At 38.1% G+C, this 14,680-nt stretch overlaps 1 protein-coding gene across 3 annotated transcripts in view; it reads left to right on the top strand.

Annotated features, from left to right (window-relative positions):
• The window catches only part of ARHGAP10 (Rho GTPase activating protein 10), a 152,324-nt gene that overhangs the window by 112,774 nt on the left and 24,870 nt on the right, over positions 1 to 14,680 (top strand). For all 3 annotated transcript variants that reach the window (XM_057402049.1, XM_057402048.1, XM_057402047.1), the window contains one exon: positions 715 to 865. In XM_057402049.1, coding sequence (XP_057258032.1) covers positions 715 to 865 — 151 coding nt within the window. The remainder of the gene's footprint in view (positions 1 to 714; positions 866 to 14,680) is intronic.

The following is a 14,680-nucleotide window of genomic DNA, read 5'->3' as shown; positions in this document are numbered from 1 at the left end:
TGAGAGAAATGACATGATATTTTGTGTGAAGTGGTGGTACGCTAATGGTCATGACTCGAAAGGTAAAATGGTGACAAGAAATGCGATCCTTTTTATATGTATCTTTGTGGATATCATCATTTAATATAAGTGTGAGTCAATATGTAATAGTTAACTGAAAAAGTTCTCAACATGGTATGTTACCATAGTATCTCTCCCTAAAAAACCCCTCCCCTCAAAATTTTCCTCCTGCTGTCTTCTAGAGTATGGTTTTGTTTTGTTGTAAATTAAGATGGCTGATATGATAATAATATCAAAAGATTTGAAAATTAAAATGGGTATTCTGGCAAAATGATAGGTCCTAGCTAAAGCTATAAATCTGTTCAGTTACTGGTTTATAAAGTTAGTATCCCCCTTTTTCCCCTTCCCCTCCATCCTAGCTGGCAAGTGTGGCTGCAAATATTTTGTCTTTGGATTAACTGATTTTCAGCTTGGTTAATGTGTAGACAGTGCTTTTGCTTATTTTCATATTTTATTCATTCATTTATTTATTTATTTTAAAAGCACTCATTAAAAACCCACGGCATACTCCCAAACTTGAAGGAATGGATTTTTGGCTCCTGCCTGCTTTGAATGAAATCCAAAACAAATGTTGTTTGATAATGGTTTACAGTTGCATTACACAGGTTGCTCTTCACGATAAATAATTAACACCCTTTGTGTTCTTGATTGCAGATTTTCAAAACCCTGCCTGATGCCACTTTTCCTGAGCCAATCTCTATGTCAGTATCTCCTCCAAATGCCCCACCAAGGCAATCAAGAAGACAAGGACAACGTATTAAGAGGCCTCTGGCTGTTTACAATCTCTGTCTTGAGCTGGATGATGGTAAGACGTTACTAATAATTTGAGTCTTTGCATTATATGGGCTGTGTATCCTATCTTTCACAGGTGTTTTCATTTCATGTTTCATTTGTTTATGTGTGTGCCTGCACATGCATGCTTGTTTAATTGCTCCAGAGCATGTAAAGAAGGAAGGAGAACAACAGAGTAAGGAAAGCATAAAGAGAACTATCCTGTGACTTATGTTTAAAGTAGGACGAACTGTCTTAAATACGCTTTTCCCCTCTAAAAAAGAAGCAGCTTCTGTTTCTTTGGGGAAACCTCTTTGACCTCTGCTGAAGATCACACAGCCATAAGATAAATGGAGAGAGAGCTAAAATTAAAGCAAATCTTTTATGAGAAGAGCTAATGCACTCTACAGTCAAATTCATCTGGATTAAAAGCTCAGGTCACCACTGCACTAGGGAATACTACTACTCCGCTTGAATCTTTAATACCTTGATGTAACTAGCAGTAAATACTTGTAAACTTGCCTTACTGTTGAGAAGAAAAAAAAATGATCTTGCTTTTGCATGCAGTAGCAACATACAGTGAAGCAAAGGGTATATAACATCTTATATATTTTGACTGTTGGCCAGAAGCATAATTGTTTTCCTGAAATTTCACTGCTCGGGGGTACGTAGAGTACTGAGAAGGCAAGTCAGGGCTCATTTTGTGTTTCAGGTTTTCTCCACCCTATTCCTTTTCCTCCCTCATAATGTTGTTAGTCAATTGCCTTTTCACATGAAGAAATATTGGATCAGGGCATGAAGTCCAGCAAGTGAAAATAAACAGCAAGATTTTGAACTCGTGCAGTAGTAGGAGATTCACTGATGAGCTGTCATTAAATCAGTGGTCAATAGTGGTTGATTTAAGAGCACAAATACCTACAATAGCTATTAAGTGCAGGGTTTAGAAATAAACTCAGGAATGTTTATTGTCTCAAAGCCAGTTTTGCAAAGAGTCTGCAAAAAATTCAGCATGCCTGCCATCATATTAAATTCACCAGGGAGATGCATAATCTCTGTGCCTTTCTTTTCTTGCATCAAATATGAAACTAAGTGCCTTGACTAGAAGGTGTTTAAGGTTCATCTACTTAAAAAGCTTAAGCTGTGTTAATTTGAATAATATGCTTCCAAAAGCTACAAAAGCTCTTGAGCTATACCTGCAATAATAAATTTATCCTCGTTTGAAAAACAAAATTGAAGCCTCTCACAGGGCTGTTTCCATCTAATTTGGAATGTGAATCCCAGCAGGTCACAAGAAATACCACAGCTTCCCCAGTTCCATGCTGCAAGGTATGCACTGAGGACCTGACCTTGACCCTAACATAATTGACATAAAGTATTTTATGGATTATTTTTATTGTAAAATCCCAAAATACAGTGTCACTATTGAAAACTGTTACAAATGTTTGACTTCTTGTAAACACAGTCTGTATTTTTGTCTAATTCGGGCATCTTAACAAAGAGAAGAAATGGGATTGTTAAAGGCTGTTACTGTTACATATCATATAGAAATATGGTACTTGTCTGGATCTAGTGATGAGTTGCAGAATAACCATGTCATTATGCGTGGTAGAACTGTGATGAAGGCTGAATTGCTGCAGGTAAAGTCACAGTTCCAGGATGGATGGCATTGAGTTTCAGTGTGGGATCTGACAATAGTACTTCCCGTGTAACTTGTAGAAAAAAAAATATATATACTTTGTAGTGTCTTCAGCTACTACTGAATGTAGTGGTATTCTCAATCTTTTGTTGCTAGAAAACTGGCTGTTAGTAGGTACTGACTACATGCTAATGCGTATTTTAATTGTGTTTAGCCAGGTAGTTGTGTCAGAAAGGTAGTTAGTAGTTGGAGCAATGGTTGCTTGGCACATGTGCAGTATACATGGCAATACAGTACCATGAGCTCAACTGCGTCATTGCATTACCTGAGGAACTACCCCAGTGGACGCAGGGTGCGTAAGTCAGGCAGGCTGATTAAGTAGTTATCAACAGAGCTCAGTGCCTCCAAATAGGCACCGTGGCCTCCAGTTACTTTGTTCTTTGGGGGGGGGAAGGAATAAAAGTGAGCCTGGGCTTCATTCCATATTTACCTAGTTTCTTGGCTAACAAATGCATGTTTTATAACTGCTCTTTGGAAGGTTTTATCCTGTGTGTGTTTTTAACAGGAAATTAAACATTAAACCCCTTCCCTCCCCCCTCTTTATTCACAATGGCATGAGTTAAGCACCAGGCATAAGCCAGTGTTTTGTATTTCCTGGATATGGCAAAATTATCATAATCTTATTTTAAACCAAGTAGCTGACACATATTTATATGTAAATATATTTGTTGAAAAATATATCTCTAAAGTTATTGTAATCATATAAATATTCTGTGCATTGAAACTAGACATATATTGAAGACGAAAATCTCTCTGTGCTGGAAAACTTCTTGAGAGCATTTCTTTTAGGATTGTTATGTAAACCAGGAAATTGTTAGAAAAGCGGAAACAAGTCTTTAACTATCAGCTGCTCCAGGGAGTTAACAGGCTTCGGAATCACTGAATTGGAAATGCAGGGTTTGGGCCAGCTTTTCTTTTTAAAAGCACGTTTGCAGTCGGGAAGCTTCTTGACTGCACACAAAATTTGTGCAGCAACCACCCAGGAAGGGGCTGTAAGAGAGATAAATATTGATATAATAGCTGAAGAACACACACTATGTTTGATAAAAATCTTTATTTTTGCCTTCTAGTAATTAGCTGTACTGAATTCTGGTGGTGCATAGCTTTTCCTTCTACATGGCAATTAGATGATTAAACCTATTTGCAAACAATTCAGGTATTCTATTTACTACTATACGGATCTTAATTTCCTGAAAGACAAACTTCAGTCACCGATGATACGGTCTGTTTGCCTTTCAACTTCTTTCCTTTGTGGTAAACCAGTTACTAAATTTTCACTCTGAAGTTTTTTTTTGACATCTCAGTGGCTCAAGAAGAATGAAACTTAATGGGGGGCTCTGAGCTACTTTCATATGTGCCCTAAACCCGAAGTTCTTCTTTCAGCAAAATGCAATTTTGTCTGAGATTTACATTAGGATCATTTCCAGAGTTTTCCTGCCTTTTGAAATGAAGACATGGGATTAATTTGGTTTTTCTTTTCTTTTTTCTTTTAAATTTTTTTTTCTGGAGATAGCTCTTCCCCCCACCAAATGAATTTTAGAGTGAATTAAGGAGCAATACAGAAACTCCTGTGGCTTGCAGTCTTAGCTATGTACAAATAACTTTGCATTCTCTCTCTGTCTGTCTGTGCATGGAGAAGAAGACTATTAGCTAGGACAGGGAGTTGTTTATCCTGTTTTTCTAAAAATGTGACTGGGTCTTTATTTTCCATTTGGACAGTCAGTATATATCAGAGAAGAGCTCTGTTTATATTTCTTCTTCGAGGGCAATGCAGAGTTAAGATTCATTCCCTCCCAATTTTATTTCATTTTTTTATATACTTTCCTTGTCTTGGAGCAAAATTGACAGTTTTTTGTTTTGTTTAATCTTTTTCTGTGCCAGACACTTAGAGATTATTAAACTATTTTGCAGGGCTACTAGAGCAACTGAGGCAAGAAAAGCCCTGTTTAAGGTAGACAATATAATACAGTCCATCCAAAATGAGCAGAGAGTCAGGATGAATTGCATAAATCACACCTGGAATCAAAAAATGGGTCTTGCATGGTGATTTGTCCAACTGCAGAACAACTTGCTTTCTAAGCAAACCAAAATATACTTCTTAAGGCACAGTGGTTGCTGATGCCTTTTTCTATCCAAATTACCCCCTAGGTGTCAATATTTCCCATTGGCACGTACATTGGCATAGCATACTAGTATCATGTGGGGGCTTGTTTTGTTTTTAAGGTGTTTGTCTCCTGTTCCCCACCCCCCTACCTCTGGAACTCGGGAAGCGTACGGAGTGTTTGCGATCGCTTTCTGCTGCTGCTGTATTCCCTTTCCCTCCTCTTCCTAACCCTTCCTGCCCCAAACAAGTAAGTAAAAAGCCCATAAACTTCATTCAGAATTACTGAACATAAAACCTGGATGTTAGAGGAAGCTTTGGATTTATAATAAGGAGACTGGTCTTCAGAGCTGGAACAGCCCAGAGCTGCAAGGTTGCAGGTGTGAAACCTGGCCTTGAACTCTTTCTATTTTTGAATCTGCTGCTTGGAAGTGTTTCTGTAACCTGGCACATAGTAGGGGAAATGGAAAGAAAAGCAGCTACATAGGCATATCAAAAAGCTATAAGGCCTTGCAACACTTGCTTACAAAGCTGTTGTTAACAGCTGAGCAGAAGCCACAGCTATGCTGTTACGAAATAGGTGCACCAATATTAGTTGTGAGGGGAAGATCACAATGATTGCTGTTTGCCGTGTAGAATTTAAGATAGTTTGTATTTCATCTTGCTGCGAGAATAGTTCCTGCAATTCTTTATGATCTCTCACAGCTCTTTCTACCTGATGGCCCTGAGTAGGATGAGTGCTATACAAAGTAAGTCTTTCTGAGTTACTGCCAGTGAAGGTGAAGCTTTTTCATAGGTAATAGTGGGTATGTGTAGAGTCCCAGTTTCCTATCGGGTCGTCAACTTCTGCATGGAAAGCTTTTGAGTCCATAGAGGGTACTTACGTTCTTGGAGTTACATAATAATTTTGGCCCATACATTCTGGTCACTGTTACACCTGTGAGTAATCTACTTGTTACAGCCTACTTACTGCACAGTTACCTGAAATCAGATTTAACTGTCATAATCTAGTAAACATCTGTTAACTTCTTTTCAAATGATGTGTTTCAAATCTTCGTGGTTGGTGTGAGAATTGTCTTATCACCAGCAGTGCTTGTCTGATTTCAGTACATGAAATCCAGAGGCTGTAAAAATGTTCAGCATAAACCCATCCACATGTGCACACAGCAGGAGTCAGAGCTGTAGGGAAAGGGAGCTTGAATAGCCCTAAAACTAAAATCTGAATTTAAAAAAGAAATAGGCAGTTCAGGAGATAGGGTCAGTCTTTCCTTGAGGCCAGACATTATTAAAAATCTCTGATCTCTGGTAATAATCCTTCATCTTTTTAATTCTGTATGTTCTGCACACAGACATGCAAGGGCACATATTACTGTAAGAAGGCCAGTTTGGCATGCTAAAAGTCATTAATTCCAGGCATGGAAGTCCCTGACGCATCTTTGCTGTATGCCAGCTGTGCTCTGGCCAACCTCTGGTTGAAAGTAAATACTCTCACCCAGCACATGAGAGTATAAGTAGAACGAATCCTTGAAACTGTTCAGCTCTTCAGTCAGTTTTTTATAGATGAGAGTGTGCATTTGCTGAATGAGGTGTTTCCTCACATGGGATGCTCTTGCTTCCCTTCACTGATGACAAGGATAGGAGAGAAGGTCTTGGAGGGGGAGGTGGTGAACTTTCTGAAAGGCTGATTTGCAAGTTAGAAAATATGATTTCTTTTCCTGTTTTGCTCCTGCTCTCTAGATGTTTTTTTTATTCAGTCAGAAAAGAAACCTCATGTTCTTGTTCTTCCATTAGCTTCTGGAGATCTTTGTCCTATTTCTCTTTTTCCCTTTTTTTTTTGCCTGTTTTCTTCTTGTGAAAGTTGTGTTTAGTGCAAGGTGAATTACATTCCTCTCCTTCCTTCTCAGCTGTACTTCTAACATGCTGAACCAACAGGAGATTGAATAAGTACTTAGGGGATATCATGGAGAGGTAATAGTGGTGGGACTGCTTGGCTAGGATTGCAGTCTTATTGAAGACTATTTGACTGGGTCAAGCGAATTAGCCTCAGAGGCCATATTAGTTGACATCTGCAAGCAAGATGCTTGACGCCTGGCAAGTTTGGTTATTGCACTGAGGAAGTGGATTTCAGTTGTTTTGTAATGGGTACAAATTCACTGAAGATGAGTGTGTTCACTTCTTCTGTCTACCTGGCCATTAACACTGCTTGGATCTGCCCACGTGCTGCACAGCCTCCTTGATCCATCTCCACAGCCTCGCTTCCACAGTGGGGCTGAGCCCAGCTCTGAGCTCCACACCAGATGTGTAAAATAAATTAAAAATAAATAAATAAATAAAAAGTTGCACTTGCAGGCATCTAGCCCCAGAGTGGGAGTATCAGAGACATGGGTACTGGTTGAACAATCTACGCATAGAAGAAGATATTGAATAACTACATGGAGGTAGCAAAATCGGTCTTCCTAATCATCAACTGGGAGATTCCTCAATAAACGTGTTACCTGGCTGTTCAGCTAAAACAGCTGATAAAACTTTTTTAAGGGCTGCGTAGCTTGTTTTCAGTCATCTTTTTGATAAGCCATCGCATCCTGCTTCATCCATCCCTCTGTTGAAATGACTATTACGACAAAAGAAAAGTTAACAGAACGGGGAAGGAAGCACAGCCAAGTGTCAGCAGCATACTAAAAATGTTTCAGAGTGGCTTTCTTATGAGAGATCTGTCACATACACAATGTGAGAGCAGTTAGTCTTTGTCATTATCCAAGTACTACCATGGATTGTGGAATTATTTGAAAGAAACTTCTTTTAATAAGCCATGGGAAGTAATTGCAAGTGAAGTAGGTTACATAGCAAGAGAATAGGAGACAACAGCATGATGCTGTGTCTGTTTGACAGCTCAGGAAAAGAGTTTTTTAACACCTTATCTTTTGGAGGTAAAGGACCCTTACAGAGACATTTTTCCAGCTGGTCAGTGGCTGAATTACCAACACAACAGGAAAGGAAATGTGGAAGAGTATTTTCATGGACTTTGGAGGTTTGGATGCTGTTTAAGAAGTGCTGCTGAATTAGAGAACTTTTACCCGATTCCAGCATTATAGCCCTTTTTGATCTGCTTTAGTTTTCCACAGTCCTTATTTTCATTGATTAGACTAGAGCTGTTCTGTTGGTGGGTTTCAGTATGGATCTGGACCATAGACAAATGTTGCCTGGACCTATGGAAACCTAAAATACTTAATGCTACCAAAAAAATGTGAAAGCTTTGGTTTATTATATATCAGTGTTTTCAGGGAGTAGCTTCAGTTTGTCACTGCATTTTTCAGACATAAATTTAATGTGTGGCATGTGGCCAGCCTGGTAAGGCTGAAGGTTCTGTGTGGTTTCCTGCCAAGCAAGCTCTGGTGAAAAACTGAGTAACCTTTGAGTTTAGATACTGCTCTTGTTATCATGGTATACACAAATCAAAACAGGAACCCCTCTGCATGCCTGTATCTGATTTCTGTTGTGTTTCAAAATTTAATTATGTGATACAAATTAACATCACAACCTTGTATCCATGACTCTGTCTCAAACTGATTTTCCACAGTTTGAGGAATAAATTGGAATTTTTTACTTGTTTTAGATTTAGCTTGCTCAGCAAAAGGCTTGCCTAGAATCATATGTGTCTTTGGGATTTTATTCACATAAAGAAGTAATCCAAGCAATATTTTTCCTGAATTTTGAGAGAGGACCTGCAGTAAGGGAGGTAATTATTGAAATAATTGCTGTTACAAGTTAAGTGTATGTCTAGAAAGAGGTTTGTTTAAAATTGAAACTTGTATTTTGGAAATAAAAAAGTATGAAAAAGGAGGAGGGCAGGGGTATAGCCCCAGAGCCCCACTTGCCCCTAAGTAACTTGCAGATGAGCACATTTCTTTCCCTTTCCTAGCCCCAACTCAGACACCCACTTTTCTGGCTACAATTCTTGAGTTGCATCAGCCAGTCTCGAGGCAAATTCTGTCTGGTGCAGCTTCCTCCCTTTCCTGACGTATCTGAATCATTATGGAGCTGGGAAAAACAATCTTTCTACAGTAAAGCTACTTTGGGCCTAAGGTACACATGCTTGTACATGCACACATTTGAAAAATATATCAAAGTTGGTCTTTATCTAGGAAAAAGCTGTAATAGTTGTGTTAATTATTTTGTCTGAGAGGGAAAAAATAGCTGGCATAGAGATCTGATTCTTACTCTGTGTTTTGAAAGACAGCATGAAACTGATGGGTATGTGAGTTGTCTGCTGTTCATTTGTTCCATGAAAGCTCTATCACTTTTAGGGTATATAAGACTATGATGTCTCAATTTAAGTAAGAACTATCTGCATACTAAGGCAGTGCTGCAGTGTACAGGATTTGCTACACAATGAGGATAATGGATACTTTTTGACAATGAAATGCAAAGCTGTTTTTCTGAATGTTTACAGGAATCTGACCTCCAAACACCCAGTATTTGGGAACAGTGAAATAACTCTCTTGTTTAGTTTTAGTACTCTCTGTGATTATTTTTAACCAAATAATAGATCATTATTAGTTTGTTTTTATGTGATTTCACCTTAGTTTGGAATCTTACATGTTTAAATAGTAGGATTTCTGTAGTCTAAAGAGGTGAGTAATAAACAATTCTGTTGGTGAGTTTCAGTGGTGTGATAAACAAAAGTACACAGTTTCTTAATTTACTTTGAAACAGATGATTGGAGTTCATTAATTTAAAAAACAATAAAAATGTGGTGAACTAGAAGTAGGTCTGAGTTCACCTGGTCCTTGGTTTGATTACCGCAGGATGATCTGTACTGCGAATAGTGAACAAAGGATGCAGCCTTGCATCTAGAAAAGGCCATTCTTGACTGCAGAGTCCTCTGGTCACTCTGGCTATGACAGAAACCTCTCTCCACTAGAATTACCTCTAGTTTTCCAGGAATGGCTGAATGCTTTCCAGAGTGATTCGTACTTCATATCACAGAATCACTTCAGGTTTTATCAACTGTGTGAGACAACTTATCTTTATGTTTTTCATGCCTGTTTTCTGTGGATGCTGAAGCTCTAGCACATGGAGCCAAGTTCTCACTTGCAGAGGTTATTTGATACTTGTATTTCTTTTCTCTTCCTGATCTATGAGATTCCTGTTAAAACTAAAACATAGTACATACCCACAGATTCACGTAAGAGCAAAGCTACTTTCTACTTGGTTGAACTTCTGTATTATTATGGGAAGGTAGCTATTTATGGTGAATGAATGTTATCTCAGAGTGGGATGCTGAAAGGGAAGGATGGCTGGCTGCACAGCAGTGCAGCTGCTGCTTCCCAGTCTTGTGATGCAGAAAATGTCAGACTTGAAGGTGCTAATAGGGATTTTGCAGCATCTCTAATTTACCCTGCTCAGCAGTTCTCCCCGTCACCCCTTGTCTACAGCTAGACCTGTGTGATTATGTCAAAGTGGAATGAGACATGTCTTTTATTCTCTTATTTTGCCGTGATTTGTTTATCTGATGGGCACTTAGAACACATATGGCAGTTCTCTTCTGTCTGTTCTGTGTATCTCAGTAGAAACTGTTATATATTCCTCATTTACTCCAGAAATACTCACTTTAAACTGTTTTTGTCCTCTGGCTACCCTTAAACTATAGACATTGTTTGTAATGTTGAAGATTAATTTTTCATTTAGTAGTGAAATATGTAATTCTTTATGTAAGCTGAAGTTGGAAGAAAACTTCCTTACTCAAGCAACTGATAGTGTTAGCTCTCTGGTTTTCATAGTTTTTATTACAAATGCTTTTTTCTTATTTAGAATTCTTGGAGTAAAGTTAGGATCTGATTATTGACTCTGCCAAAGTATTTCAGTTTTTTTCAACCTTTGATGCCAGCAAAAAATATTCTTAGACTAGCCAGATGGGAAAGGAGAAAAGAAGGCAACTGGGAGGCATGTCATGCTCAGTAAAGTGGGAGCTGAGTTCAGATTTCTGGTATGGAAGGTCTGAGAGCCTTTACTATCTGAGGTTCATCCAGACAAAAGGGAAAAGGAATGGAGGGTTACATATTTGCTAGAAAGAAGCTAGATGAGGCCTTAGTCTATATAGGTTCTTTCTTACCCTCTGGGCATTTTTCATTATGAGAAGGGGTGATAACGAGGCAGGGATTTAGGGAAGAAGGGAGAATATCTGGGTTAGAAACTGAATGGTAAGTAGTACCAGCTAGACACAACAAGTAAATGGTTAGCATTAACCTAAGCTGTCTTATTTTCTAGATAGGGCTGTTCTGAACTGTGAACAATCATAAAGGCAAAGCACGGGGTATTTGTCACAGAGGCACAGTGAAAGCTCTAAGGTTTGGATGAGTGTTGTGATTAGAACAGTGAAACAGGAAGAGAATTTAGATGACAGTTTAAAAGCATCTGAGCAGTCAAAAAAATTAAATAGTATGCAAAAGGTGGTGAGAATGTGAAACAAGTTTTAACCCTGTTTGGAGTAAAATTGGATCTTACACCTGTTTGCGTAGGATGAGGAGATAAATCATAGAAGCAGCTTGGTTGCAACTCTAGAAAGATGGCCAAGCTGAATGCTGAAGGCACTCAGAGGCTTCCCACAACATAAGGAAAAGAAGGTGAAAAGTTCATGGTTGGAGTGTTGACAAACATTCATGAGACATCATACAGACTTACTGCTTTTATATCAAAAACCCTCATGTCCTTCATCTGTTCTGGCACTATCTGGCACCCAAAGCTAAGACTGTAATGGGAGAGAAAAGGAAGGGGGATTGACATTTTTAGGGAGAGAAAAGGAAGGCACCATGAACACGAAACTGTGTGCTCAAAAAAATGCTGTAAACGAGCTTTAAAAGAAATCAAGTCTTCCCTATTTTATAGTGTAAGAGCTCATTAGAATTCAAGTGGTAGAGAAGAAGTTTCTGAAGCTCCTTGTTGGACTGACAGGTCCTTTCAATGTGGCAGTCCATCCTTTCATAGAACTGGGAAACCTCTCACTGGAGAACAATGCTGGAGGTAAAGAGGAGTGAGAGACACAGTAAAAATATTAGACTATCAATATCAGGGAGCCCCTGAAGTCTGAGGTAAAATGCAAACCATGAAGCTGATTCAATTCCAGCAATGTCCTTAACACTCTTTAGCAAACAAACAGTGTTAAATCTTTAAAGACCTTTTAATCTCCAGTAGTTTAGGATCTTCACTGCCTCCACAAAGCAAAATACAGGAAAAGGGGGAGGGTGGGGGGGAGAGAAAAGAGCTAATTGTCAATATATGTTACAAGTTTTGAAGAATTTTTAGAAAGAATTTAGCTGTGAAAATTGATGGTGGATTTATAATCAGCAGGAACAAGAGGAAATCTTCATAGGTAGGCCTGTTGAAAGTTAAATATTTTGAATGATGTGAAACCATCTAATGTGTCCTGAAAGATTTCTCTGCTCATGGGGTTGTATGGCTTGGCAATATTAATTTTTAAAGCATCTTGTCGCATGCTAAAGAAGCTTGAAGAAACTGAAGGAATGCTAATGTAGCAGCAGTATTTAGAAAGGCAAATACGATGATATATTTGCATATAGGAGAAAGTTAAAAGGAATTGCAAATAATGATGGTGGCAGTCATGTAGGAGTTGTGGTCATGTGCTAAGCTGCACCCAAACAAAATAAGCTTGGTTGTATTGAGAAATAAATCTACAGATTTTAGAGGAAAAATGTAGCCTGTAGCTACAGAATGCAGGACTGTGTCCTTAGAATCAGTGACTCTGAGAAAGTTGCAATGGGCAATCAGCTCATCATAAATTCTTAATTTAAAACCACGGCAAAAAAGTGCCAGCCTTGGATGTACAAACAGGAGATGGATGAGTAGGAGAAAGTGGTGGGATCAGTGCTCAATATGGCACTTGGGGACCACAACAGAAAGTCATGAACTCAGATCCATGAATTCAGATCAGGCTCTTCAGAAAGAACTCTGGGAAATTGTAACAGGTTTATAAAACAGGTGCATGATTCCAAAAGCGCAAAATCTCTTATAGTAAGAGATTTAGTGGTAAACTTACAAAGGAGATTGTTTACATACCTTCATACAGCACAAACCCCAGATATTAAATATACTAGAATTATTAGCAATGGATACTACATAGGTCATGCCTAAAAATAAAGCCTAACAATGGGAAGGTACATCCATTAATCAGGGAGTGTGTTAATTAGTAGCCACTTGATATCTTTATCATTTGCTGATGTATTCAAAGACTCTTTGGAAGATATAGTTTGACCCAGGAGATGGGCATTAATGAAAAGCAGGTTATTAAGATTATAGAAAGATAACTAGATATAGTTCTACAGGCTCTGCCATGTACAGGAATTATAGTTTCTAAAGTTAGCTGAACTTTTTGTCACCAACATACAGATTGAAATCTTTATACTGTTGAAATCACAGCAATAACACTATATTTCAAAGACTTAGGTTTTGAGCGTATATTGGTTTTAATCATGAAAATGAGCTAGATGATGATTAGTCATCTGGTTTTGCACTTAAACAGAATTGCCTATTCCTGAATAAAGGTATTGTTCTACTTTACAAAAGCAGATACTTTAAATTTCTGATGTTTTCAATTATCTTTTGAATGTGTTTTTAGAGGGCGTTCACTTAATCCCGTAGAATTCAGCAGGTGTTTTCCTGTTTAAATACCTGATTTGATTTTAGTGTTCAAAACCCAGTCTTATTCTTGAGATTGCAATGCAGTATTGACCGTGAGAAAATGGCAGCTCAGGAAGGAAGGGAAGGAAGAAGTAAAATTTGAGGAAAGATTGAACACACAGCTTCATTTCTGATAATGTCAAATGCAATTGCCTGTGTACTGCATTCTCTTACATGTACTCTACTGTGCCTGACTGAAGAATTTAGTATTTATTTATTTTTTTCCTTTTTCTATGTGCTCTGAGAAACGATTCAATGGAAAATACTCTCTATACAGTGAGTTGGCCATAATCATATTACTAAACAACAAAGTAATATATTTTTTTTTTTCCTGCTGTTTTGGTAATGTTAAGTGAATGTTTGAGTGACCTTCTAATAGGGTGTATGTAGTTTGATAATCTGGATTGCGCTAACACTACTGCTTTGAAAAGGAATTGTGATGAATTAAAAGCACTTAAATCTATTTATTGTATAATTCTATTTAGTTTTTTGGAATTCAGTTTCTTTATAAAGTAAAATTGCAGTATTACTGTCTGATCTCCAAGATGTTTATCACTGTGACACATACATCTGCAAATGAGATGTAATTAATTAGTTCTTACCTGGAACTCCTACTGTTCTCATGTCATGTCATGTAAATGTGAGCAGCAGCATCATGTCCTGGGTGCAGCGGGGTGGTGCAAGGTGAGCAGGATTGGGACACAGTGCAGGTGACTTACTTTCCCAGGTTGACATTCTCCTCCTCAGAGCTTATCATGCTTAGTTACTACAGGCTAATTTAGATCCTTAAATTAGCAGCTGCTTTAGGGAGAAATTTCCAGATGATCACTTTTTATCATTTCTTTTTTTTTTCAGTTGTATGTCATGTTACTCTCTAGGGAAGTTGTTCTCTGAGAGTTCTATGGGAGCAGGTGAGGACAAGATGGCTGGGGAAGCGGGTGAGTGCTTTGTTAGCTTTCTGCTTTTGAAGCAGAAGGAATTGAACTAGTTGAGTCAGTAATCAAGTTGTGAGAAGGATTTTATCCAATGAAGGTGGCTTTTCGTTGTCCGTATTTCATTACTGTTGCATTTTTAATCAATTAAGAAAAAAAGTAATAAATGAAAGAAATAATCACAACAGTAGTGCTTACTTTGGTGGAGTAGAATTAAGCTCAGTTGTTTGCAGATGCTAATTCAGTTAGAATTAGTAATACTGTACAGGACTTTGTCTTGCGTAGTACTGTATATAGGAGATACAGCTTGTCAAGCAAGCACAATATTTTAACAATTTTTGATCATATTATTGCGGCGCTGTGTTAGGATTTGTTTTTTGGCTCTGAAGGAGCAGAACTCTTACCAAGATGGTAGGGTTGATAGGA

Source organism: Pezoporus wallicus, unplaced genomic scaffold (genome assembly GCF_028554395.1).
Source record: "Pezoporus wallicus isolate ANWC-B61680 ecotype Strahan unplaced genomic scaffold, APGP_CSIRO_Pwel_v1 contig_7178, whole genome shotgun sequence".
In the NCBI taxonomy this organism is placed as follows: Eukaryota; Metazoa; Chordata; class Aves; order Psittaciformes; family Psittacidae; genus Pezoporus; species Pezoporus wallicus.
The sequence above is the reverse complement of the archived record's forward strand: the minus strand, read 5'-3'. Positions and strand labels throughout refer to the sequence as shown.